The sequence below is a fragment of the Mauremys mutica genome, chromosome 2, assembly GCF_020497125.1.
Source record: "Mauremys mutica isolate MM-2020 ecotype Southern chromosome 2, ASM2049712v1, whole genome shotgun sequence".
In the NCBI taxonomy this organism is placed as follows: Eukaryota; Metazoa; Chordata; order Testudines; family Geoemydidae; genus Mauremys; species Mauremys mutica.
Genome location: NC_059073.1, coordinates 205918746 through 205945154, shown reverse-complemented (window position 1 = coordinate 205945154; position 26409 = coordinate 205918746). Strand labels below are relative to the sequence as shown.

Below are 26409 nucleotides of genomic sequence, written 5' to 3'. Positions count from 1 at the left end.
GACACCATCAAATTAGGCCTGAATAAGGAGTGGCTGGATTGCTACAAAAAGTAATTTCCCTCTGCTGATACTCACACCTTCTTGTCAACTGTTTGAAATGGGCCACCTTGATTGCACTGGCCTCATTAGCACTACAAAAGTGATTTTTCACTCCCTTGGTATTCACTCCTTCTTGTCAACTATTGAGAATAGGCCACTTCCACCTTAATTGAATTAGCTTGTTAACACTGACCCCCCACTTGGTAAGGCAACTCACATCTTTTCATGCGCTGTGTATTTATACCTGCCTACTGTATTTTCCACTCTGTGCATCTGATGAAGTGGGTTATAACCCATGAAAGCTTATGCCCAAATAAATTTGTTAGTCTCTAAGGTGCCACAAGGACTCCTCGTTGTTTCTCCTTTGGTCAGTTATAGGAACACATGCACCTTAAGGCTGCCAGCAGGGATGGTCACCCTCTCTATTAGCTCCTCTACTGCTAGGGCCGGCTCCAGGCACCAGCCAAGCACGCTCGTGCTTGGGGCTGCAGATTCTACGGGACGGCATTCTGCCCAATCCTAGGGCGGCACGGCCGCTTTTTTTTTTGGTTCGCCGAACCGTCTGCCCTTTACTGTGCTGGTTTTTAGTGCCTTTCCTCCAAACTTTGTTTTTGTCTTGTTTTCTTTCTGCCCTCTTTCATTTTCTTATTTAAAGTGAATTAAACTCTTGCTAGGCTCACGAAGAACTTGGTGCAAAAGCAATTTAATTTCAGGGAGAGGTTTTCACATATTCTGGAAGATAATAGGAGAGACTTATATGAATCTTAATTCTCAGGCTTTCAGTCAGCCCTCATTGTGTAATATTTCTTTGGGAGTTATCAGATGAGCTGCTGACTGTGGTTTGTAGAGGATCTGTCATAGGTTTATTCCCCACTTTCAACTTTAGCATCCACAAGATGGGGACCTGCATGGGCTCCTCTAAACTTAAATCCTAGTTTAGATCTGGTACATTGCCACCAGCTAGAAATTCCAGTGTCTAGCACACTCCCTGTTCCCCCAAACTTTCCCTGGGGAACACAGATCCCAACTTCCTTGGATCTTAACACAAAGGGAAATAATCCATTCCCCCCACCTTCTTCCCCCTCCCCTAGTCCTTGGGAGAGATCACCTTGATTCAAACTCCTTGAATCAAAACAAAGAGGGATTCACTTTTCCCCCCTCCCCTTCCCCTGAAAATCCAAACAAGGGAAGAAATCATTCAGGTTCTAAGAAGAAAAGGATTTTATTAAAAGAAAGAAAGAAAGTACACTATCTCTGTAACACCAGGATGGAAAAATATACAGGGTCTAGCTTATAAAACTGGAGAGACTCCGCCCCCCTTCCTTTCTCAGAATAATCAAAGTAACAGCGAACAGAAATAAAGATATTTCTCCAGCAAACACACAATTGCAAATGCAGAAATTAATTATAAGACTAATCCGCCTTTCTAATACTCACTATACTGAATAGTAGGAAATACTTCAGGAGAACTTGGAGATATGTCTGGCCCCTCTTAGATCCAAAGCGAGAACAGCCCCCAAAACAAAGAACACAAACAAAGACTTCCCTCCACAGAGATTTGAAATTATCTTGTCCCTTGATTGGTCCTCTGGTCAGGTGTCCGTCAGGTTTACTGAGCTTGTTAACCCTTTACAGGTAAAAGAGACCTTAACCCTTAACTATCTGTTTATGACAGGATCATTATAGGGCAGAGATTCCAAATGTATGCCTGGTAAAAGAGTATATTTGAATGTAGCTAATGCTGTTGATGCAGGTGCTATTTGAAGAGTAAAATCATCATAAACAGATACTGCATCTGAGAGAGAAATAAACAGACACATTATGATTGTAGTCATCAAGACACTAACTTGACAGATAAGTTTACTGTTTTCTGTTTATGTCAGCACAACATGTTGCTTTATGAAAGACTTTTAACAGCACACTTTGAACAGAAAGGACCTGATCTTCTTTTCTCACTAGTGTAAATCAAGAGTAACTCCACAGAAGTCAGCAAAATTACCTTTAAAAAAGCAGTGTGAACCAGGTCATCTTTATCTCCTGACCAGCCATTCAGGATTTCTCAACATTCTGAAGCAGATTTGTTGAGTGTCATCTCATGCAGCTGTTTAAATGTTCACATGTGGTAAGGGGTTTTTTCCCACTCATTGCAGAAAATTTCACCAAAACTGAACCTTCTCTAAAATATTTTAATCTAATCAACAAAATACAAATATTACTCTCAGATTTTAGGGCCAGATTGTGCTACCCATATTCTGATTGGTAAGTACTATTCTTGGTAAGGATAGGACAGATGTGGCCAATCATTTGCATTTTGTTGTTATATAAAAATATTTAACTGGAACTACTCAGAAGAGTAAGTATGACTCTCAACCCCAGTGAGAGTCATAAAATCAAACCCTAAATTAATACTTCTATCCAAAACTTCAGAGTTTGCACTTGCTACTGTGCTACCACAGTTTCTAGTTAAATAACTGTATTTTTCCCTCATTAAAATATTTAGATGACTTAAAGATTAAATTTCAAGTTCTTATTAGGTATGTTTAGATTTTGTAAAATAAATCTCATTTCATAATCAGTGTCTCTAAGACCTAAACCAGTCTCAGAATTTATTGTTATAGACTGGAATAGATTTTTAAATCTCTCTTTAATTTGAAGCATCTGGCTTATTACTTTTGATTAAATACACAGACAACTATAACAAAATAATGATAAGCTTGAGACATAAAACTCATAAATCAAAGACATTCTGGGCCTTATTTTCAAAGTAGCCTCCTAAATTGCACTCAGCAAATATGCAAGTACAGTAATTTGTATGCCTGTTTACACACAGTGTCAGTTTTTATCCACATAAATGCAGGGTAATGTTTGTGCAGATTCTGTGGATGCAATATAAGAGCCTCTTTCAGATTTGCCCTTCTAAACAAAGATTGCTTTGGACCTTCAGTTTTCCTTGCTGTGCCTAGAGAAGACAAATGAAATTACAGTACATGGCCCCAATTCAACAAGATAGTTATTCACATGCCCAGCTGTAAGCATGTTTGTAGTCCTATTGTCTTCAGTGGAACTACTGACACACACAAATTTAGGCACATGCTTAAGTGCTTTCCTGAATCATCGCTTCTCAGAATGTCTAGCACAGTATGATGCTGCAGTCTCCAGGATGGTTCATTAAAAAGTGACAGTACAGGATGAAATTTTGTACCGAGGATGTCATGTATTTGAGTTCTAAAAAGGATTATCCTGAAGCATTAGCTTTTGTGAAAAATAGCTGGAGAGCAGGAAGCTTGAGGATAAATTCATGTGTCTGCTTGCCAACTGCCCAGACCCTCTATTGATTTACATCCTGCAGCTCCTTACTGGTGTATGTTACCTAAAAACACTGAAAGAGGCAGACTGTGAGGATACTTAAAAATCTGCTCTCAAGATTATTTTAGTATATTGTATAACAAAGATCTCCTTTTTTATAAAAAGACTGATCTATAAAGATTTCAGTATTGGCTATATATTTAGATTTATGTTATGTACTTGTCTAATAAATCAACTGGGCTAAACTCTGAACTGATGACATTTCAAATGGCAGAGAGAAGGATCCATAAAGGCTTTACAGCAAGCAGCTCAACTGGAGTGCTCCTACTATTGCCATTATAATTGCCATCATAGCTGTTACAATAGGTATTGAGTGTATTTGAGATTTTTACCATGGATGCACATAGAATAATTTTCAGTGTATGTAGGTCTGTGGTTAATTTGTTCAGATTAGAAAGCATATTTAGAAGTACAGGAATCAGTCACATCACAGTGCTGCATTATATGTCAGATGGAGTAGAAGGAAAGATTTGCTTAACCTGGAGAGCACTTTGGAAAAATGTACTTGCTGTCCAGGATAGTGTGCCATGTCTATAATGAGCTGGAACTTTTCAAAACAGTCAGTTTAATGAATGTGTATTCTTAGGTTGTATGGCATTTGACCCCATTTTAAAAGATGATAGCCACAGTTTTTAAATGTAGGTTTTCTAAAGTTAAGCTACTAAATTCATATTTCAGTTCCTTTAAAAAAAAGCCTGATTTCAAAGGCACTGAGGACCTGTAGCCTCCTTGACTTGATTCTTGAAAATTATTGAGGGCTGTAACTGCTGTAACTCCATTGAAGTCAGCAGAAGGATGAATTAAAGCTCTGATTGCATTAGTTCAGTCTAGAAGCATTTTGAGGAGTGAGTTTGAACAGGATGGATTTTGTTTGAGTTAATCAGGTGTCTCAAATTAGGATTAGAACAAATCAGACACTAAATGCTGAGACCTGGGGTGACTCAGGTAAATGACAGCTCCATGAAGAAAGACTTAACCTTTTTAAAAGCCCACCTATACATTTCCCACTGTTGCAGTACCATGAGACTAAATCCTTTTCTTCTCAGTGTGGAGGTTCCTCTATAAAGGAATAGATAGCAAGAGCCTGCAGCTGGGTCCACCTGATACTTTGAAATGGTTAAACTTAATTGTTTCCACAAGAAAAGGTGCAAAGAGAATCACTGGGCTACAAAATGACTATTACCATGAATGGTGTTGAAGACTTATGGGAGTTTTCTTTATCCCATAGTCTGCTTTCCTAAGGAGCAGCACAGTTTAAAATATTATTGTGATAATTCCTTCATTAAATCAAGACCAACTGAACTGCAGTTTCATTTTTGGTTGGAGCTTCTGCATACATTTCCTGGGAAACATGACTGATGAAAATGAAACAAATCCCATCTATGTCCCAGATCTTGCAGACTCAAGTGTTTTTTGGCTCATGCATTATCTATGGTTCTTCCATGGGTAAAAATCAAGTTAATTACCTTCCCAGAATCTGTGATATTTTTTTTCAGAATGTTCCCTTTTTGAGTATGAGATATATACTTATGGAGTCTCCCACAAATTCAATCCTTTTTAGTGACTGCCAAGGAGACAAGAAGAACAGTAAGTTCTTTGAGTCATTACACAGATCAGTTCTGCTTCAGGGGTGTATGCACCCAGTGCACTGTTGTCGGAGATTTTTCCCACGGTTCCCTGGGGGCAGTGCATTTACCCTCTGCTGCCTTGCACAGCTGTGCAATAGTATAAATGGCAGAGCCGCCTCTTATATCCCTCAGTTCCTTCTTACCGCCCGTGACCGTTGTTGGAGTGTTCTATCTTGTTACTGCAGGTTTTCCCTTTTTTTACATTTGCATCTAGTTGGTACTCATTAGTAGCGAATAGTTTGAGTGTTTAGTATAATTTTAGTAGTAGATTTCTTTTGTCAGAGTACTTTTTTTGCACTCTTCGGTTGCCACTGTTTGCGTACTTGTACCCAGTACCAGTGCATACCTCGATCACCAGGCTTCAGGCCCTGTGATGCCTGTAAGAAGCCGATGCCAGTTAGTGATCCACAGTTCAGGTTCCTGAAGTGCCAAGAAGAGGCTCATGTCCAGGGTCGGCTCCAGGGTTTTTGTCATCTCAAGCAGCAAAAAGCAAAAAAAAGAAGAAGACGCGATTGCGATCTGCAGCTCTACCGCCGCCGCTTCAGTCTTCGGCAGCAATTTGGCGGCTGATCCTTCGCTCTGAGAGGGAGTGAGGGACCCCCCACTGAATTGCCGCTGAAAACCCGGATGTGCAGCTCCTGTCCTTTGGCCGCCTCAAGCAACTTTAAACTAAGAACAAAACAGGACTGTGAGGTCAGATTAAAAACATATTCTGATGGAGGCAGCACTGCACCCACCCTCAGAGTCTCCCCGTTCAGCGCATGTATGGAGCACATCTGCTTCAGTTAGGAGTGTTCCTCCTGTTTTGGTGGACTTTCAATGCTGGTCTCCCTCTCCATTGCTGAGGAAGAAGCACTGGAAGAAGGCATCAAAGGATTCGGTACCCGGGAGATCAATGTCTCCAGCACTGAAGTTCAGCAAACATGTGGCAAGGAGGGCGGAGGGCACTTGAGCCCAGAGTACTCCTGAACATAGAGTTCTCCACAGGCAGGGTCTCCAACTCGGGCGCTGGTAGCAGTCTGTGAGACTAACCCCTAAGATGGAACCAGCTAGTTCAACAGAGAAGTCTTCATGGGCTCAGCAGCAACAAACCACTAAGACCCGTTATCAGCATATTCTGCAGCACGCAACCTGTTGAGTCTCTCGGTACCGGTTTTGCTGGTGGTCCAAGCATCATCTTGCCCAGTACTCACAATTGCTAGTCAAGATTTGCCATCTGCTATATAGCTCAACATCTGGTACTGATGCCCTCTTCTCTGGACTCGCAGCACTAATCCCTGGCACCAATAGAAGCAGCTCCTCCTGGGTCGGAGGAATCTGGTTCTAAAACAGAGTTGGAAGTTGGCTTGTACGTGTTGCAGACACGTCACATTAGCCATTGCTCCCTGCCAACCAGTTACCACCCCAGTACCCAGCAGAAGTTCCATCTTGGCTGTCTGGGAGAGACCCTTGGCCAGGAAGGAATTGGGCTCTAGGACCATACCAGTGGTGAACTTCATCTAGTAGAGGTTGACATCAGCCCCATCAAGACAGCAGGATGCCAATTCTAGTACTGGGCTCGGTACCAAACAGGAGCAGTCTGCTCTGGTGAACTCCTCCATGGAAGAATTAGAGGCGGCTCCACCTGAGCCAGCCTTGGTTTCCTCTTCCTCATTGTCCCATGAGGCAGTAGTGTCAGAAGGTTCCTAACCTTTGCTGGACAACTATAGGGCCCACCAGGACCTTTGGAAGAGGATGGCCTCCACTTTAGATATTCAGGTGAAGGAGGTTCAAGCAAGATTTGACAGACTGGTTGATATCTTGGCTTCTGTGGGGCCTTCTCAAGTAGCACTCCTCATTAATGAGGCTATTCTGGAGCCTACTAAAGTGCTGTGGCAAACTCTATCTTTCATCCCATCTACGGCAAAAAGAACCGTTCAAAGACATTATGTTCACTCATAGGGGTTTGAACATTTTGAGCATTGCTGGGACTGCTATGATTTTAACTTCTGGGCTAAATGTATGGACAAATTGCCAGAGGAGGCGAGATGAGGGTAGATTAGGGAAAGTTAGTAGCCAGGATCTTGCTTCAAGATGCTGGGATGCTGCAGACTTCATGGCTAGAGCCATGGCATTGGTCATTATGATGCACAGATGTTCCTGGCTCCAGTCATCAGGTCTTTCTCATGAGTTCCAATAAACTATCCAAGATCTTCTTTTTGAGGGGCCGTCGCTGTTCTCAGAACAGACCAATGACAAGTTGCATCTGCTGAAAGACTCTAGGTATACAGATCTTTGGGCATTTATACCCTTGCCCCAAAGAAGAAACAGCTGTGTCCCCCAGCAGCCACATTGGTATACTTCATTTATGCCCTTTCACCAGGACTAGGCTAGAAAGAAGAGTAAAAGTTATAGAAGGAGACCACCCCGTCCTACTTCTTCAGTGTCCGCCAGTTTGCCCAACTGCCTGGGAACTCCAAGCAGCCATTTTGACATCTATGTAATGGACAGCTTACCCGTGTCCAATTTGCCAGCTTCTCCCACTCTGGTTTCTCTTACAGGCTGTCTCACTTCCTCAGTGCTTGGACCCTCAATCACCACAGACCAGTGGATTCTAAGCACTGTGGAATTGGGATAAACCCTTCAGTTTATTTCTGCTCCCCCATTGCCAACCCCCCTTTCCCAGTCCCTTTTCAGGGATCACTCTTACAAGGAAGTTCTTTTTCGGGAGGTTCATTCTCTCCTGCAGTTGGAAGCTGTAGAAGAGGTGCCTCTGCTTTGCAGAGGGAAGGCATTTTATTTTTGTTATGTTCTGATCCCAACAGCGAAAGGACACCGCAGCCTATACTAGCCCTTTGGCAGCTCAGTAGACACCTAGAGAAAATAAAGTTTTGATTGGTTATCCTGGCTTCAAGTATTCCTTCCCTGGATCCCTACTGGGACAACTGGTTGGTGAGAGGCCATTCCAAGGTGCTGACCAGTGTGACCATTATTCAGTCCACCTTCAGAATGCTAGGATTGCTCATCAACAAGGAAAAATCAATTCTATCACGTGAACAAGGGATACAGTTCATAGGAGCACTCTTGGACTCTATGGAAGCTAAGACCTTCCTCGGTCAGGCCCGGTTCTAGACAATTCTGGCTATTTCGTTAGACCTGAACAGTAAGGAGTTGCCCCAGACTTCTGGGACACATGCCTGAAGGGGGTTGAGTGGCTATGCCCTTCATACTATTGCACAGCAGCATGAGGCAGCAGAGGATGCATGCACCACCAGCAGTATCGCTCAGGGAAAAATCTCCGACAACAGTGCACTGGATGTGCACACACCTGAAGTGGAATGGACATGTATAACACATCTTGAGGAACAATAGTCACGGAACAGGCTAGTAACCGTACCGTATTTCACTTTTATGTGGTGATTCAGGAGAAACCTCATAAATTGTCTGCCTTGAGAAAATGAAGCAAGATGGACAGATTGTGGATACGAAATCTCCACCTTTCCCCATCAATGTTGTTAGCAGAGATGGGCCTGAATTAAGACCCAGTCTTAGAACATTGGGATGTTTGGAATCTAATCCAAATGTTGTGGAGTGACTGAATCTCTACATTCAATAGAAAAAATAAAATAATATTTACATAAGTAACCATTTCTATCTGAGGATTAATAGGGGCATTCTGAAAATTGTTTGCAAAGCACTGGAGACAGAAAAATGAGAATGTCAGGCTCAAAGAAACTGAGAACATGATAGGCCAAGCCAAAGCTCACTGATGTCTATGGAAAAACTTCCATTGATATCAGTAGGATTTGGATCTGGCCCTAAATGAGAGAGCAACAGGGTGGACGATAAAAGATATGTTGTACATGACAAAGAGAGGATGAGAGGAAAGAAGATGCTTGTCAAAGAAAAAAAAGGAAATTAATAAGAAAGAAAATGTTATGGGTTAGGGATAGAAGAGGCCAGGCATGGAAGTAGAGAAAAGAGGACAAAGAAATGGAAGAAGGTAAAAAAGGAAGAAAAGACTTTTAGGTTAGTAAATTATTTTGAGTTTAGTTTATTGCAGTTCCCTGGCAGACATCCCATATATCTGTATGTTTGTGTAAAGGGATGGATTGGCTATGAACACTTTTTGGTAATATTTATTTATTCAAACTGTTACTAAATTACAGTAGAAGAGTACCCATCCAATGCTCTGGGTGAATACGACAATTTAAATATACACTAATAAAATTGCTAGCTTCTGGGCTCTATAGACACATTATTAGAGAAAAAAGACCAAAGATTAACCTAAAAGGTCACCAGAATGCCTACCAAACTTTGCAGCCAAAGAGGGTTTAGTGATTGCCAGGGGTGCAGTTTGTTTCCTGAACTGATCTTTTTAAAAACATTTTTAAACAATGGCAACTGTGTATGGACCCTAACATAAACTTGGTGGGCAGAAGAAGGAAGTGGCTGCCTACAAGCTTTATATCATATCTGTTTATGTAAAATGATTAATTTAGGAGGAGATACTCAAAAATACAAAACTGGAGTCAGGCATCCAACTTAGGCCCCATTGAATCTTTGAAAATCTTCACTTTAAGTTTTAGGAAATCCTAAAATTCATTTGGCTTAGCCAGAAGTTATGGGCTTGATGCAGTAATAACTGGGTGAAATTCTATGGCCTATGTTATGTAGGAGGTCAAACTAGATGATCACAACTGTCCTTTCTGGTTTTAATATCTGTCAAGTCTCACCAACCTTCCTAGAATCCTGACACTGGTTCTTGTGTGTAAAAGTGTGATTATGGTGGACAGGCGTTGGTTAAGTTTAGAATAGGGCTGGAAAACTGCTTTACAGGCATACCACAAAATGTCGAGGCTGCCTCTGTATCTTGTCAACATTGGCCACTGTACATGTACACAAAGAGAGAATAACTAAATCCTTAGGAAATGTTTGCTGGAAAAAAGGATATTGTGCAGGTGCTGTAGCTTATTTTCCAAAATAGCTTCTTTCAGAAATCATGTTTTTTCCCAAATTTCCACATTATGAGCTAATAGCTTAAAATATTTATTTTTAAAAGCCATTTTTGACGTATGAGATTGCACAAAGGCACCTGAAACTACTAAAATCTATTCCGCCTCTGCAAGGACTGAGCATGCTACCTCTGAAAAATAAGAGATTTGAATGGAAATATTGACTGTCTCTCAAAGAATTATTAGCATGTCTGAGAATGAGGGAGCATGTTCCCACATGCTCATTGTTGGAGTGGATTATTGAAATTGTGAATAGGTTTTCCATTAAAAAAGCCAAACTGAGCATTGTCACTACAGCTTTGTGATTACATCATCAAGGAATTGACAGCAGTGATATTGGAATGATGCTTCCAGAGCATGAGATCTTTGGTGAGTATTACTGTGAATGATGCAGAAACATTTCCAAAGTGCAATCTAGGGTTTCAACAATTATTTTCTTTAACTATTGGGAATACAAGATTGCAATTTGAAAATGTACTGCAGCACTGCAGTACTACTGTCCATGGCTTTCATGACTAGGCAACAGGATTCCCATTGCTATACAGTGGATGCTATATTGCTATATCCTCAGAGTCAGAGGAGGACACTGAAAAGCTGTTTCATATGTTCTCTACAGGGGCAATTGTTTCTTACACAATTAGTAACACTGAATCCCTATCACCTGAGGCAGTGATCTTGTCAGACCTCATAAACAGAGTTAATGAGGAGATAACTTAAAACTTGAGGTGCTTTCAGGAATTGATACTGAGTCAGGCTTGAAATAATGCCCCAGCATACCCACAAGATGTGAGGTGATAGTATAGTGCTGGTGTTGCCCTCTTTCCAAGGAGATTTAAATTCTAAGGTCCTGACTATCTGTGGTTGTTAAAAATTCTCTGGTATCTTGGAAGGCAGGGAGGATTCTGACTTACAGTTACAGTTGGCTAAGGTATTCACTTGCTGTTCTAGATCAAGGTTATACGGCTCATGGTTGCTCTTAAGCAGTTATTACACTTCTCTCCAAATATGGTTCTACTTTGTGTGCAATGTGATGTATAATTTTTACATGGTTCTGAGATGTCTGTAAAGTACTTTGGAGTCCTTCTTGCAGGAGTGCTTTATGTGCTTTATGACTACAAGATCATCCTGCTTTGGTCAGTTCTTAAAGCAGTATTTTCCAAGATGTGGGACAGAACCAAATGACAGCCTGGATGCTGTGTGCACAGACAGACCTCTCTGTTGTGCTATGGAGTCTCCTCTCTCTCTCTCTCTCTCTCTCTCTCTAATGAAAAACAAGAAGTAAATCTCTAAGTGTTAGGGTCGTGGGAAAAAACCTATCACAGCATGACCCGAGTACAGCTGATTCAGAGAGGTCTGCCTGAGTTTGCAGAAAGCCGGAAACTATAGCTCTGAAGTGTGAACAGCTCCATTCATTTCACGGGTGCTAACTGAGATGCCAATGACAATACTTTAGAAGTCAATGTTGTTAACTATTTCACTGCTCATCAAAGCATGTAAGAAGAGAGAGGAAATATATTATGAAGATCTAAACCAACATTTCTGAAAGGGTGGATTGGAGGATAGCTGAAAGATTAGCCAGGAGTGTGCAAAAGATATATACATTCAGATGTGTAAGCCGTTAACAACATATGGTGAGGTTGCACTGGGTGCATACATGACTCACTTCAGTTTCCTGACACAGGGCTCAACTTTCAGAAGTTTGGGAAACACTTACAGAAAAAAAATGTGTTCTCCTACAGTGTTCTGTAGGAGAACACTTCAACCTCCCTGGCCACACAATAGCAGATCTTAAGGTGGCCATCCTACAGCAAAAAAACTTTAGGACCAGACTTCAAAGAGAAACTGCTGAGCTCCAGTTCATCTGCAAATTTGACACCATCAGCTCAGGACTAAACAAAGACTGTGAATGGCTTGCCAGTTACAGAACCAGTTTCTCCTCCCTTGGTTTTCACACTTCAACTGCTAGAACAGGGCCTCATCCTCCCTGATTGATCTAATCTCGTTATCACTAGCTTGCTTCTTGCTTGCTTATATATACCTGCCCCAGGAAATTTCCACCACTTGCATCCGAAGAAGTGGGTATTCACCCACGAAAGCTCATGCTGCAAAAAGTCTGTTAGTCTATAAGGTGCCACAGGATTCTTTGCTGCTTTTAGAAAAAAAATTAAGGACATTTTAAATAGCAGACCAAAGTAAAGGATCAGTGTCTGCATTAATGTTCTGACTAGCCTTATGCTAACTCCCAAGCTGCAAATGAGCAATAATAGGGGAGCTGTGCTACCCCATGAAAGCACAATTACTTTTCTCATGCACAAGTTAATTACAGCTCAGGATGCCTTACATAAGAAGGTGAACATGTCCAGGTACAAGAACCATATAATGCTTAGCCTACTGCTTTTTAAAAATAAGTATGGTCAAAAGTTTCTTGTTGCGTCAAATAATCTTTCAACTTGATTTTATAGCTTGTATTTAGTAAAACAGCAAATAAAAGTGATTACTTGAGGCTGTTTAATCAAACATGAACCTTTAAATTCACAAAGCAAATTTAAACAGGTGACTGCTCCCATTCAGGTCAACACCTTGCAGAATCAAATCCATAGTGACTTGTGTGAGCACTTAGAATAGAACCCAAGATGCCATTTCTATTTCTCTGCTCTAACAGTTGTATACACGTTAAACAAAAACATAAAGTTGTGTTTATTGTGGACTGAATTTGTTACAGAATGAACCGTTGCTGTAAATACAATGAGCCTGTTCTGTTTGGTTTTTTTTCATGCCTTTATTTTTGCAGTCACAGCCACTTGTGCCAGAACTAATTTATGCACTTTCCTGGCAATTTCTTGCAAGTGCAAAATTGTGGACACAGGCCCAATCCAGCAAAGCACTTAACACATGCATAACTAAACAGAGGTGTAATCTCACTGGATTCACAAGGGTGTGGGGTGGGCAATCTGTAATCAGCCTTCGGTATTCCTAGAGTAACCTCGTTTCGTTTTTCCCCGAAAAGCATTGATTGTAGGCCTCAAGAGAAATTCATGTTGAGCCAGCTGCTCCACCCATCCTCCTTAGCACTATGACACGCACTCCAAATGAGGGATAGGTAGTGGGCCCCATCCCTGAGTCTGAACCAGTGCACAAGTGTCTTAAAGTAATGGCTCCAACATCTCTGGATTGTTAGCTTTGGATAACAAGACGTGAATTATGTGTTGGTTAGTCCATGGTCTCTATAACAATTTTTTTTCTGGCAGGGTAACAGACATCTGAGTGTGGACTGAAAATCAATCTGGAATGGTCTGGGATTAAATTACTGCTTATTGTTTTCTGATTCCCTTTGTAAAAAGGACATTGTAGCTGAGCTGCCTACAATGTAATACAATAAAGTAAAAAAAAATAATAAAAAATCTTAAACTGCATTTGATTTCCAGAATTTTGCTGAAGCAGTTATTGACTTAAAATAACCTGTCACATCCAGTGTTCCATTAGTTTTTGCAGGATCACAAATACTTGCAATGTTAGCATTCAAATTAGTGGATTCCAGCATGGCAGGGCTGACTTATAAAATACGGGCAAACTTAAACATACAGAATATTGACACCAAAAGCAATGTATGGTGCAAGAAATTATCTGTATTGCCTGTTCTGACATGGAGATACATGTGTTTAAGTGCTGTTTGTCCTACCAGTTAGCTTCTGTTTGGGGTTGATCCTGAACTGAAGCTATGATCTTGTGGGAATTGTGTCATGTTATGTGTTTATTGTCACATAAAGAATTGTGATACAACAAGGCTTGTAATGGCAACTTTGTTTTTTTATTTATTTACTAGAGGGGCGGATACTGCGTTGCAGCTGTAGCCTATGCTCATTATGCACACCATGGGATCCTTGCATCTTTTCATTCTCCGTCATAAGCACCTTATGTCCCACTCTTGCATCCTCTTGTATTTCCGAGTCTCCCTGCAACTCCCACATTCCCTCCCTCATGCCAGGAGCTCTCTGTATCCCCATTCCTCCCTCCCTCCATACCGGGGTCCCCCATTGTCCCCCCCTGTGCAAATGGCCTCCGATACCTCCTTCCCTTCCATATAGGCCTCCTATTATCCCCTTCCCCCACGTCAGGGGTTCTATGTGTCCCCCATCTCCCCTCAGATGTTCTGATTTTATAGGGACAGTCCCAATTTTTGGGTCTTTTTCTTATATAGGCTCCTATTACCCCCCCACCCCCGTCCCAATTTTTCACACTTGCTGTCTGGTCACCCTACTTCCATGCCTCCTATTATCCCCTTCCCCCACGTCAGGGGTTCTATGTGTCCCCCATCTCCCCTCAGATGTTCTGATTTTATAGGGACAGTCCCAATATTTGGGGCTTTTTCTTATATAGAGGCCTATTACTCCCCACCCTCTGTCCCGATTTTTCACACTTGCTGTCTGGTCACCCTACCCCTCAGACAAATTTCAAGAGCTGTATGTGTCCTCCATTCTCCCCCTCCCTGTGCCAGGGGGCTCTGTATGCCCTGCCCTGTGTATGTGCAAAGTTAAGTTTGAAGTCCTAAACATGAGTATTTGCTCCAGAAATCTGATTCTAGAAGTCACAGATTGCAACCACAGAACAGAAACACTACCAGATAACCAATCAAAACCATAGCCAACACAACTCAAATTTCAAATATTGAATACTCACAACATGCAGCTGGCTCACAAACAATCTATAGACCAAGAGTTATTCTCAGAAATTATTCTGCAAATTATTTCAAGTCGTGAAAAAGCAGCTCACAGACAATTCATAAAAGTATCTGATATATTCCATGCAATGAATTATCTTGACTACATTATGTGTCAGTCTACAGCTCTGAAACTCTCTGGATGTCTTCCATCTAGACTCTTGGTCCTCAAAGGTGAGGATTTAAGATCCTTTTCCCAACAGCTTTTCTTTGACTTCCAGGTCACTACTAAACTTTCAGTTGTGGATTCACGCATTTTAAAAGGCCTTTTCCAGCATGCTTTCCACTGATATCTGCCCCTGGAATTCTGGGAGAGACAACCCCCTTGAGCCCTGTTTTGAATGTCAGCAACGTGATTGTTGTAAGTTGTAACTTTGTCTCTTGCAGCTAGTAAATATTTATTTCCTGTTGTAGGATTTTTTCCTCATGGCTTTCTCTTTCTTTCATTTCTAAAATGGTGAAAGATCCTCATGATTCCCTGAAAGTAGGTGTTTCTAAAGTGCTGACCCTCCCCAGCCTCCCCAGAAGAAATGGAAAGTAGATTGTAATTCTTATGACATTTGTTTCAGAGTTCCAATGCCCTTTCAGATTTGTGGACTTGATGTTTGCTTGCTTGATTTTAGCATACGGGCAGTGTTTTGTTATCAACTATAACAACAGAAATCCTTGTTGACGATTGTTACTGTAAACAGGATAGATTTAAGAAACGACTAACATACCTGCAGTAATGTCTGTTGCCTGACTTTGCCACAGGAAAGAGTCTTCGGGGAGGCCACTTTTGGCAGGCACTCCCAAATTTGGAGTTAGGATCGTGGTGAGAGAGATCCCTGGGGGTCTGCTCTCTTCCTGTAGCAATGTAGAATGTGCTTTCCTGTAAAAACATACACAGGCATTTCCCAGCACAAAAGATCTGCCCCCTCACTTTGCCTTTGTCCCTCCCTCAAAAAAAGTCTGTGCTGCTCATGTCTGCTCTCCTCCTCCTGTGAGGCTTACCACATGTTTGCTTCTGCCATCCTATTAGAGACGTCAATCGCTCCCTTTAATTCTTTCTGCTACAAGACAGACCATTTCCTTCACAAGAAAAAAAATTATGTGAAAAATAAAATAACTTTGATTTTGTGTTTCCAGCATTCCAGGTCTGACTAAAAGAAAAGGGGATGAATTTTATAATATTTTTGACTTTTTTACTGAAAAGGTGGAAGACTACTGAGGGCTGGTCCACACTAAGAAGCGGGGTCGAACTAGAGTACGCAAATTCAGCTACGTGAATAGTGTAGCTGAATTCGAAGTACCCTAGTTCGAACTACTCACCCGTCCAGACGCCGCGGAATCGAAGTCCGCGGCTCCAAGGTCGACTCCGCCACCGTCATTTGCAGTGGTGGAGTACCGAAGTCGACCGCGGCGCTTCCGGAGTTCAAACTATTGCGTCCAGATTAGGCGCGATAGTTCGAACTCTGAGAAGTCGAACTCACCGGGTCGACCCGGCTGGTAAGTGTAGACTAGCCCTGAGATAGAAACAGTATTTAGACCAGGTTGCTTAGTGTCTAGAGGCTATGATGATGGGTGCACTAAATATATCTAAGTTGGAAGGATCATACTAAACACTCTGGGCAGGTATCTCCACTCACTGATTTTGTTCCTCCATCAAGTTAAGTGGAATTACTCCAGATTTATATCAGTATAAGTGAGATCAGAATCAGGCCCTCTGGCACCTGGTGGTTAGTAGGCCAAAAAGGATGAAGGTTAACCCTGTTTGTGTGCTTGTTTTCTCTACTTGATTTTGTTGTAAAATGAAATTTGGCAACTTGTTAGTCCATAAAATAGACAGAGAAAATAATATTAAAAATATTAAAAGATTTATAAGGGCCAGACTAAATACTAAGGTACTCTGTGTGCATTTTCAATACATCTGTCCTAAATAACATCAGAGCATTGCCTGACAGCTCCTTAAGGGACCCTCTGGTGTCTCAGGTAAACAAGAGTTTAATAACATTTTATGAAACATTTTGCTTTTTTAAGTAATAAAGGAAATTATATTCAAATAACTATTTTTAAATATAGAAGGCCATGCAATTCAAATCTGCCCCAAATTTATGCCAGTCTGTGGGTTTTTTGTTTTTACCCCTAAGCAGTGTGAGTTAAAGCAGAGCATCCTTATTTACCTCAGCTGTCTGGTTCTCCCCCCTTGGTCTCAAGGTGATTTTTAAAATATATTTAATATGTAAGTGCACAGTGTTGATCAAGTACTTGAGAGGTCCTAATGGGAGCAGAATTTTATGGCTGCCAAAAATTGGTTGTGCTGCAAGGGCCATAAAAATGCAATTTATTTATGAATAAAAGGGATCAGATTATTCAAAGGAGAAGGGGACACTCAGTAGTGAAGTTTGAATCCCCTTCCAGAATCTGCAAAACCTGTGCTAAGTGAAACATTTGCAGCCTGAATGTATATTTAGCCAAGTATTTAGTTAAGTGTACACCACAATAAAGGAACTCGCATATACCTGTGTGTATACAGTTTCTCTGCTTCTCGTACCTTCATGATTTGAAATGCATAATTATGATTCTTTTTCTCCCTCTTCCTATTCTACTGATCTCACAGCAGTGGAATGTATGAATGAAGAGAGGCTGCCAATATCTTAAATTTCATTCATTGAAACTTTAAATAAAAAGGTCTTATTAAATTATAAACATTTTTAATCTTCTCTGGAATGAAACTCCAAGCTATTCTAGAGACAATTTATACTTGAGTGTTTTGAGTTTATGTAAATAGCTTTTCATTCTATATCTCAATCTGTTTGAGAATTATTTAGAATGACTTAAATTTACTTGGAATGTTTCTCCAGCAGATCAGGTTTTTGACATAATCCATATTAGAATTAGAAAGAAAGAGACTTGTTCTTTTCTTTTCCAAGGGCCAGATCCTTCAACGTTCCACACACTTTCTGCAAGGAGGTGAGTATTGTCAACTTCTATTAACTTCAGCGGGCCCAACAGGCTGAACTGTGGGTCCCTTTGAAATTAATGGAACTTTTGACATTGACTCCAGTGAGTCCAGGAATTAACCTATAGATAATAAATAGGTAGCTGAATCTTCTCTTATCTGAATTTTAAGGTGCATATTATTGTGGTATATAAGGACATGATTCAAGGCCACCGAAGTTAATAGAAGTCTTTCAACTGAATTTGATGGCCTTTGGATCAGGCCTAAATATGTAACTGATGGTGTCATCTAATTAACAAAAAATGTTGGTCAGTTTTTCACTCTTTGCCTCACTGAGATCATTTCGCATCATCATTATGTCATGGAAGCAACAGAATGTGACATGAGGTAACATAAGCCAGCACTAAGAATATGGAGAAATAAGCCATCTTTTGAAGTGAGGTTTGTGATTATCAATACTGATAATAGGACGTATTCATATTTTTGCAAAAGACTGGCATGGATGAAATGCCAGACCATCTCTGATGCTTTCAAACTTGACATACATTTAATTTCACTGATAAAAATACACTTTCACTGACTTCATACAATAGTGCAGTTCCTATCAGGGAAGGAAAAAACCCCAAAACTTTGTATTTAATCATTACACTTGTATTTAATGTGTACAACAAATCCACACACAGCTGAGAAGTGTAGACAAACTATGTTTTGACAGATTACATCTAATAAGTAAAATAATATACAGGATTTACATAACCATAATATAGCAATATTGCCTCTATCCAATAACAAAGGAACTTGCAGATAAATGGACTAGTGAGATTTGAGACTCAGATTTGGCATTTAGGAATGCACTTAAACAAAAAGAGAGCTCAAATGGGTCCAATTCAGACTTTAACAATTGGTGTCAGGAAAACATCCAGTTAACTGCAGGACTGAGGAACTAATGTTCTGTTACAGAAAATGTGGATCTGTAGGAATTTTTTATTCTACTGCACACCATAAAAAGGAGATTACACTCCTTTATTGAAAATAAAGAAAAACAGTATGCACCAAATTCAGGCCTTCTTTACATATGCTCACAAGCTAATGCCAGTTAATGCAGCATTAATTTGGGCCTGCAGTCTGTCTAAGCCTGGAGCTGCCTGCACATTCCTTACATAACCGTTTACAGAAAACACTCATGCGAGGAGCATGAGTAAAATGAATTGGGAATTAAGAGGCTACAGGTAGATGGGGTGGGGTTAGAGTTTGTTGAAAGATGGTATTCACCTAAGAGTTCTGAAGGAACTCAAATGTGAAATTGCAGAACTACTAATTGTGGTATGTAACCTACCATTTAAATCAGGTTCTGTACCAGATCACTGGAGGATAGTTAATGTGAAGCCAAGTTTTAGAAAAGGATCCAGAGGCGATCCTGGCAATTACAGACTGGTAAGCCTAACTTCAGTATCTGGCAAATTGATTGAAACTATGGTAAAGAACAGAATTATCAGACACATAGGTGAACACAATTTGTTGGAGGAAGAGTCAACCTGGTTTTTGTAAAGGGAAATCATGCTTCAGCAAGCTACTAGAATTCTTTGAGGTGGACAAGGTGGATCCAGTGGATATAATGTACTTAGATTTTCAGAAAGCCTTTGACAAGGTCCCTCACCTCTTAAGCAAAGTAAGCAGTCATGGGATAAGAGGAAAGGTCCTCTCATGGATCTGTACCAGGTTAAAAGATGGGAAACAAAGGGTAGGAATAAATGGTCAGTTTTCAGAATGGAGAGAGGTAAATAGTGGTGTCCCTAGGGTCTGTACTGGGACCAGTATTGTTCAACGTATTCATACATGATCTCGGAAAAGGGGTAAACATTGAGGTGGCAAAATTTGCAGATGATACAAAACTACTCAATTGGGTCAGGAAAACATCCAGCTAACTGCAGGACTGAGGAACTAATGCTCTGTTACAGTAAATGTGGATCTGTAACTATTCAAGATAGTTAAGACCAAAGTAAACTACAAAGAGTTACGAAGGGATCTCAAAAAACAGGGTGACTGGGCAACAAAATGGCAGATGAAATTCAATGTTGATAAATGCAAAGTAATGTACATTGGAAAACATAATCCCAACTATACATATACAATGATGGGGACTAAATTAGCTGTTACCACTGAAGAAAGAGATCTTGGAGTCTTTGTGGATAGTTCTCTGAAAACATCCACTCAATGTGCAGCAGCAGTCAAAAAAGTTATATTGGGAATATTGGGAATCGTTAGGAAAGGGCTAAATAATAAGACAGAAAATATCCTATTACTTCTATATAAATCCATGGTATGCCCACATCTTGAATGCTGCATGAGTGCTGTATAGTTAGCACTTAGAGGCTTCTGGATCTGCATAACTGTGAATCCTATGACTCTCTGTGCCCCCTCCAATCAACCTCCACCAGGGTTTTTGCACTCGTCTATGACAGAGTTGGCATAGAGACCATTTCTGTAGTGCATAAGGGGTGCACAGGCTATACTACATGGCTTCTGCCCGTATTCCATATACATGCACTCTTTGTAACAAGTAAGTTGTGCTGAAGGCCTTGCACATGACCCCCCCCCAAACCACAAGAGCATTTCACCCTATGATTCTATATATGAGTAACATACACACTCAGTGTTGCTTATATAGTTGTGTAAGCCCAGGCAGGATGTAGACCTGATATATACTTATCTTAATTGTTCTTCTTTCTCACTCTCCTGCTGTCTTTTACTTTATACCTTTTTAGGCTAATCAGTGTTTTGTTGTGTTTTCTTCAAGTCTGATTTAAAGGAGCTTGTGCCCGTGGAGAAGGGGTAAGAGTGCAGCTATGTCTCTTTTTAGATTTATGCGTCTACAAAGGACTGATTTAAACAACTTTTCTTTAAACAGGAATTATTTTAGGAGAAAGTGTTTCTTCAATGGCACTCTCCCTTGGACATTTGTCTGATAAGCAGAGTTCTTTGTCAAGAGAATGACATCTCCTTAATGCCAGGGCAGGCTCTCCTTTAACTCACTTTTTCCTTATCTGAACTGGAGGCTCAGTGGTTTTATGTTCTGTCATTTTACATTGAAGGGTAAAAGGAGTTATGAAAACGATACTGAAACTGGAGATTTCCAAGTCTAATTTCTTTGATTTATATATATATTAAAGTAATCATTCTAGTTTATTCATTGAAAACATGTTCTTGTTTCCCAACAATACAGTTTTTAAGCAGTTTATTGTATTGAGGATTGTGATAAAACTTGAGGTCTAAAGTAAAGATTTGTTTTTTCATATGCAGTTGTAGCTGGCTTGCATAGCTGATTATGGCCCTTACTCTACAAACACTTACCCACAGCAATAACTTTATGCATACAAGTAGTTTGAAATCAAGGGGCTACTCACATGCATAAAGTTATTCAAAGCAGGTTGTGTCCTGGACTGGTACCTCAACTAGGACCCATTTAGGGTTTTTTAAAGATATCTTTATTTTCCCATAATTTTTGGATTTTAAACTTTGGTTATTTTTCAGTGAATGAAAGAGGTTATTTTCCATATCTGGGGTGAGTGTGTGTGTGTGCGCATTTTAACCATTTTGCAGCTGGAAAATAAACACATTAACATTTTTCTTCTTTAGTCTTCATAGTTTATTCTCTTAAACCATGTACCATTATTCGTTGGTTTTAATTTTGCTTTGTTGAATAATTCAGTTTTTTTTAATTGTCCAGGAAAGTAATGATTACAATAAGAACAAAACAAAGAAAATTGGGAAGAAATCTCTTTTTATACAGTTGTGCAGTGTAACTTTCTTTTAGCTCTGAACACAAAGACACTAACTGTGAGGTGGTCTATTTTGCACTGTTGCACTGATAAAATTAGCCTCTCTACATGAAATATTAGCTCTCTTGTATACATTTCCTCCTTACTACGTTCAATTATCTTAATGCATGTTGTAAATGACACTGATTCATGGGCTTAGTGCAGGCAGAAGTTCAAAGACCTACATCAGGAAAAGATCCGGGAACCAAAAGAAAACCACCCCCAATTGACTCTATAATTAATTAACTTCACCATACAGCTTCATAGCTCTTACTTGACAGAAATTAGGGGGTTGGATAAAGAGAGATTTTTTTTCCTCTTACTCCTCTTCACATTGGACAGGTTGTGTGACTGCCTGTGTTGGGACTTGCAAAGAGACTAATTAAAGAATTCATGGGTTTATGGAATTGCTGGCTTGTAAGGAGAATATATTACATCTGTGCTAGCGGGAGGAAAAAGTAATTTAATAACTTAATTCCAAAGAGCAGGGGGTGGAAATCTCAATTAGAGTTTCTATTTAATGTGATTTATAGATTAATTTGGCTCAGTTAGATCAGATTTGTGTCATTATAAAGCTATACAGCAGGAAAAAAAATCATACCTGTTACTAGCATACCTCCAATAGGTCCTTTTCATTTTGAATTATTTTATTTATTTGTTTCAAATTTCCTTCTAACAGAAAAGCAGCCAGGTAAAAGGATCTGTTATTTTGCAAATTTTAAGGAAAGTGTAAGCAATTCTCTTTTTCCCCTGAGGGGGCTGCTTTTGAAAGATGGCTTCTAACTTTGTAGGGAGAATTTGCACCTGCAGTTTAATTGTACCCACATTCTTTTGCTCCCTCAATTATTTGAGCAGACATAGTTTGGGATTTGGCCATTTAAACACCTGATGTCACCTGCTGAGTAGGTAGTTATATGGCTAAACTCCATAATTTGCTCCTACAGGTGCAGGTGTAGAACTTCATAAAAGACTGTACTGAGGCCTATTTAAAATTTAGCACACAGTTTTCACTCCTCTCCCCACTTATTTTTCAAAAGTTTAGGTTAAGGCTGCTTACCCTAATTTTATTACTGTATCCCCTGACCTTAGACTTGGTAAAAAGTAATTTTATTGGTAGATGTAACAGATGTTATGGTCTTATTTTCCTTGATAATGTAATTTGAAAAGTCTTTGTGTGTGGTATATTTAATTCAGATGTTTTATTTTCCATTTTATTTCCATATTTTTTGGTGGTACAGGTATGGTATTAAGTTAGACAAAGGATGCTGGGTAGGCTTTCCGGAGCAAAATTGCATTCACTTTGCATTACTGGAATGATTAATATATGTAGGCAATACATCTTTGAAAGAAGAAAATAGCTTCTTGTCTTCAAGGCTCTTGATTGATAACCCCATTATACACTGTATTAAACACAGCATTTCTTACTTATGCTGAACTTGATCCAGGAAAGTGTGGTGAAACATCTGTAAGTGGACAGACCAGGAGCCTGAGCCTGTGAGGGCCATCTTTGCACAGCAGCAAGGAATTGCTTGATAATTCTTGGGCATATGGCAACTTGTGCACACATGACTCAGCAAGCTAGCTTTCACCTCAGAGGCATGCAGGGATGGTTGAAGTCTGTTTACTATTCATCTTGTCAACCAGTGGACATGTTCACTCATACACCTTCACGTGTCTTGTCATTCCTAGATAGGATGGACCTCACCACTGTATGCAAAGGGGTCCCTTTGTTCTTCTCCACCCTTCATGATTCTGGTCACAGATGCCTCTTCTGTAGAAGGGGGAGCTCATCTGGGGGACCTCCAGACTCAGGGACTTGGTCAGATCAAGAACTCTATCTCCCCGTAAATGTTAGAATTTTGAGCAATTCACACTAGGTTGGCTTTTCCTTCTCTGCATCAAAGGATGTACTGTGCAAGTGCTTGTGGCCAACACTGCTGCTATGTTCTACTTCAACAGGCAGGGAGGTGCCAAGTCAGATGGCGTTTGTCAAGAGGCAATGGAACTTTGGGATTTTTACATCAAAATAGCCTCAAATTATATTCACCCCCTCACATCTCCTGGTGTTCAGGAGTCTCTGGCGGATCATCTCAGCAGAACATCCAGCATGAATCACTAATGGTCCCTCAAAACGGACAAAGCCAAGTCCATTTTTCATCTTTGAGGAATGCCACAGATAAACCTGTTTGCTACACAATTGAACAGGAAGTGTCATCTGTGTTCTGGTCCAGAGCAGGTCACAGTCCAGGCTTTATCTCAGATGCTTTCATTTTATCATGGAAGGATAAGCTGCTGTATGCCTTTCCACCCATTACTTTGATTTCAAGGATGGTTATGCAAACTCAGACAGGCTCACACCACTCTACTCCTGAGAGCTCCAGCTTGGACTTGACCCAATGCTGCACCCCAACCCTTCCAGTCTCCAGCTTGGATGTTCAGTGGTTAACACTTCAGGAGACTGAGCATTTAGAACATTCTGTTGAATAGCTGAAAATCATCCACCAGATATAATTACATGATGAAATGGAAATGTTTTTCTGTATGGTTCCAGCTGTGGGGTTCTCCTCCTACACAAAAAGGTCTCGCCCTTGCTCTCACAGAGATTGTGTAGCACACAGCAAGCAGCAATAACTACGGGGATATTCTTTTCGCTGATGTCCGAGCGAGTCAGTAAGCTCCGCCATCTCCCCTTGAGACGTCCGAAAGCACACTCCACCACCATTCTGCACTTGCTCAGCCGGTAGTTGAAGAGTTCCTTCTCTCTGTCCAAGGCGCCTGTATAGGGCTTCATGAGCCAGGGCATTAGCGGGTAGGCTGGGTCCCCGAGGATCACTGTAGGCATCTGCACATCCCCAACCGTTAGTTTGTGGTCCGGGAAGAAAGTACCTGCCTGGAGGCGTTTAAACAGACCAGAGTTCCTGAACACACGCGTGTCATGAACCTTGCCCGCCCACCCAACGAAGATGTTGGTAAAACGTCCCCTATGGTCTACCAGTGCTTGCAGCACCATTGAAAAGTAGCCCTTTCGGTTAATGTACTCGCTGGCCTGGTGGGCTGGTGCCAGGATAGGGATGTGAGTCCCATCTATAGCCCCACCGCAGTTTGGGAATCCCATCGCGGCGAAGCCATCTATGATGTCCTGGACGTTTCCGAGAGTCACTACCTTTGAGAGAAGTTGCTCAACGATTGCGTGGGCTACTTGAATCACAGCAACCCCCACGGTAGATTTGCCCACGCCAAAGTGGTTCGCTACTGACCGGTAGCTGTCTGGCGTTGCAAGTTTCCAGAGGGCTATGGCCACTCGCTTCTGCACACTCAGGGCTGCTCGCATCTGGGTGTCCTGGCGCTTCAGGGCAGGGGACAGCAAGTCACAGAGTTCAAGGAAAGTGCCCTTACGCATCCTGAAGTTTCTCAGCCACTGTGATTCATCCCAGACCTGCAGCACTATGCGGTCCCACCAGTCCGTGCTTGTTTCCCGGGCCCAGAATCGCCGTTCCACACCATGAACTTGACCCATTGCCACCATGATCTCCACTGCGCGGCGTACCCTGCTTTGTGAGACGTCTGCGCCACTCTGTGAATTCCTGTCCTCACCGCGCTGCCGGAGCCTCCTCGCACGATTTCTCAGCAGCTGACTGTGGAAGAGGTGGACGATAAGGTGCGAGGAGTTGACAACGGCCATAAGTGCAGCGATGATCGCAGCGGGCTCCATGCTCGCAGTGCTGTGGCGTACGCGCTGTAACCGACAAGAGAAGGGCGCGAACAGATTTCCCGCCGGAGCTTTCAGGGAGGGAGGGCGTGATTGACGGTTCAATGACAACAGTTACCCAAAAGCACCCTCGACACATTTTTCCCCCAGGAGGCATTGGGAGCTCTACCTAGCATTCCAATGGGCAGCGGGGACTGCGGGAACTGTGGGATAGCTTCCCACAGTGCACCGTTTCCAAAGTCGACGCCAGCCCCGTTACTGTGGACTCAGAAATTCGAATTAGTGTATTTACTGTGGATACACAAATTCGACTTCATAAGGTCGAATCCACAAATTCGACTTAAGTAGATTCGAAATAGTCTTGTAGTGTAGACAAGGCCTAAGTCCCCAATCCTGCAAAAACTTGTACGCACGCTTACATTTAAACACAAGTGGTCCCATTGACAGACATCTCTCAGAGTAAAGAAACTTATTTTGGGGTTCTAATCTCTTGGTTGTCCAGATTTATTTTTTAGTTTGTTTTGTGTGTGCACATTCATGGTGGATTATTGTTGGAAAGCTCTTATGGTAGAAATGAGTTTTAGGGAGGGGTTTGAATTAAGAGATGCCAGTTGACTGGGCCACAAGAAATGGGAGGGAATTCCAAGTCTGGGGGGAGTTTTCAAGAAGACATGAAGAAACAGAGAAGGAAACAAATGAGACATTAAGGAGAAGGAGTTTTGGGAGGAGCGGGCAGCAAGAACTGTCTAGGAAAATATGTGAAAAGGTGAGATCCACATGCATTCATTGCAGCCTGTTTTCCATTGCTGCGCTCTGCCTTGTTCTGTTTCATAATGATTTTCCAAGTACTACATAGTTTTTAAAATATCAGTATTTAATTTTAATTTGAGCAGCTGCAGTGCTGGTTTATTTTTTAAATACAGCTGCTGAGAATCAATTGAGTGTTCAGGCATTTTTATGTTTTTCTTGATGAATTATGGTCAGCTTCTTGCCAGCTAGTGCGTACACAACTTCAAAATGCAGTTTGTCATATAACTATTAAAATGCAATTGCTGAGCAGAACTGATATTCACATTGTTTTGAACATGGCATGTTTTCTCCCATGGCTCTGTTTCAGACTCAATTTTTTTGGTGGTTGATTTGATCTGTGAAAAGTAGACTGACATGTCTGGAAGGGAGCCCTAAAAGACATTGTAG

The 26409-nt window shown here is 41.1% G+C and overlaps 1 protein-coding gene across 7 annotated transcripts in view; it reads left to right on the top strand.

The window, feature by feature from the left end:
* The window catches only part of BBS9 (Bardet-Biedl syndrome 9), a 519285-nt gene that overhangs the window by 364978 nt on the left and 127898 nt on the right, over window positions 1-26409 (top strand). Inside the window, exon 23 of one of the 7 annotated variants that reach the window (XM_045005720.1) lies at window positions 13276-13324. The exons of the other annotated variants lie outside the window; for them this stretch is intronic. Coding sequence (XP_044861655.1) covers window positions 13276-13280 — 5 coding nt within the window. The 3' untranslated portion in view covers window positions 13281-13324. Of the gene's footprint in view, window positions 1-13275; window positions 13325-26409 lie in introns of those variants that run through there. 7 annotated transcript variants of the gene reach the window in all.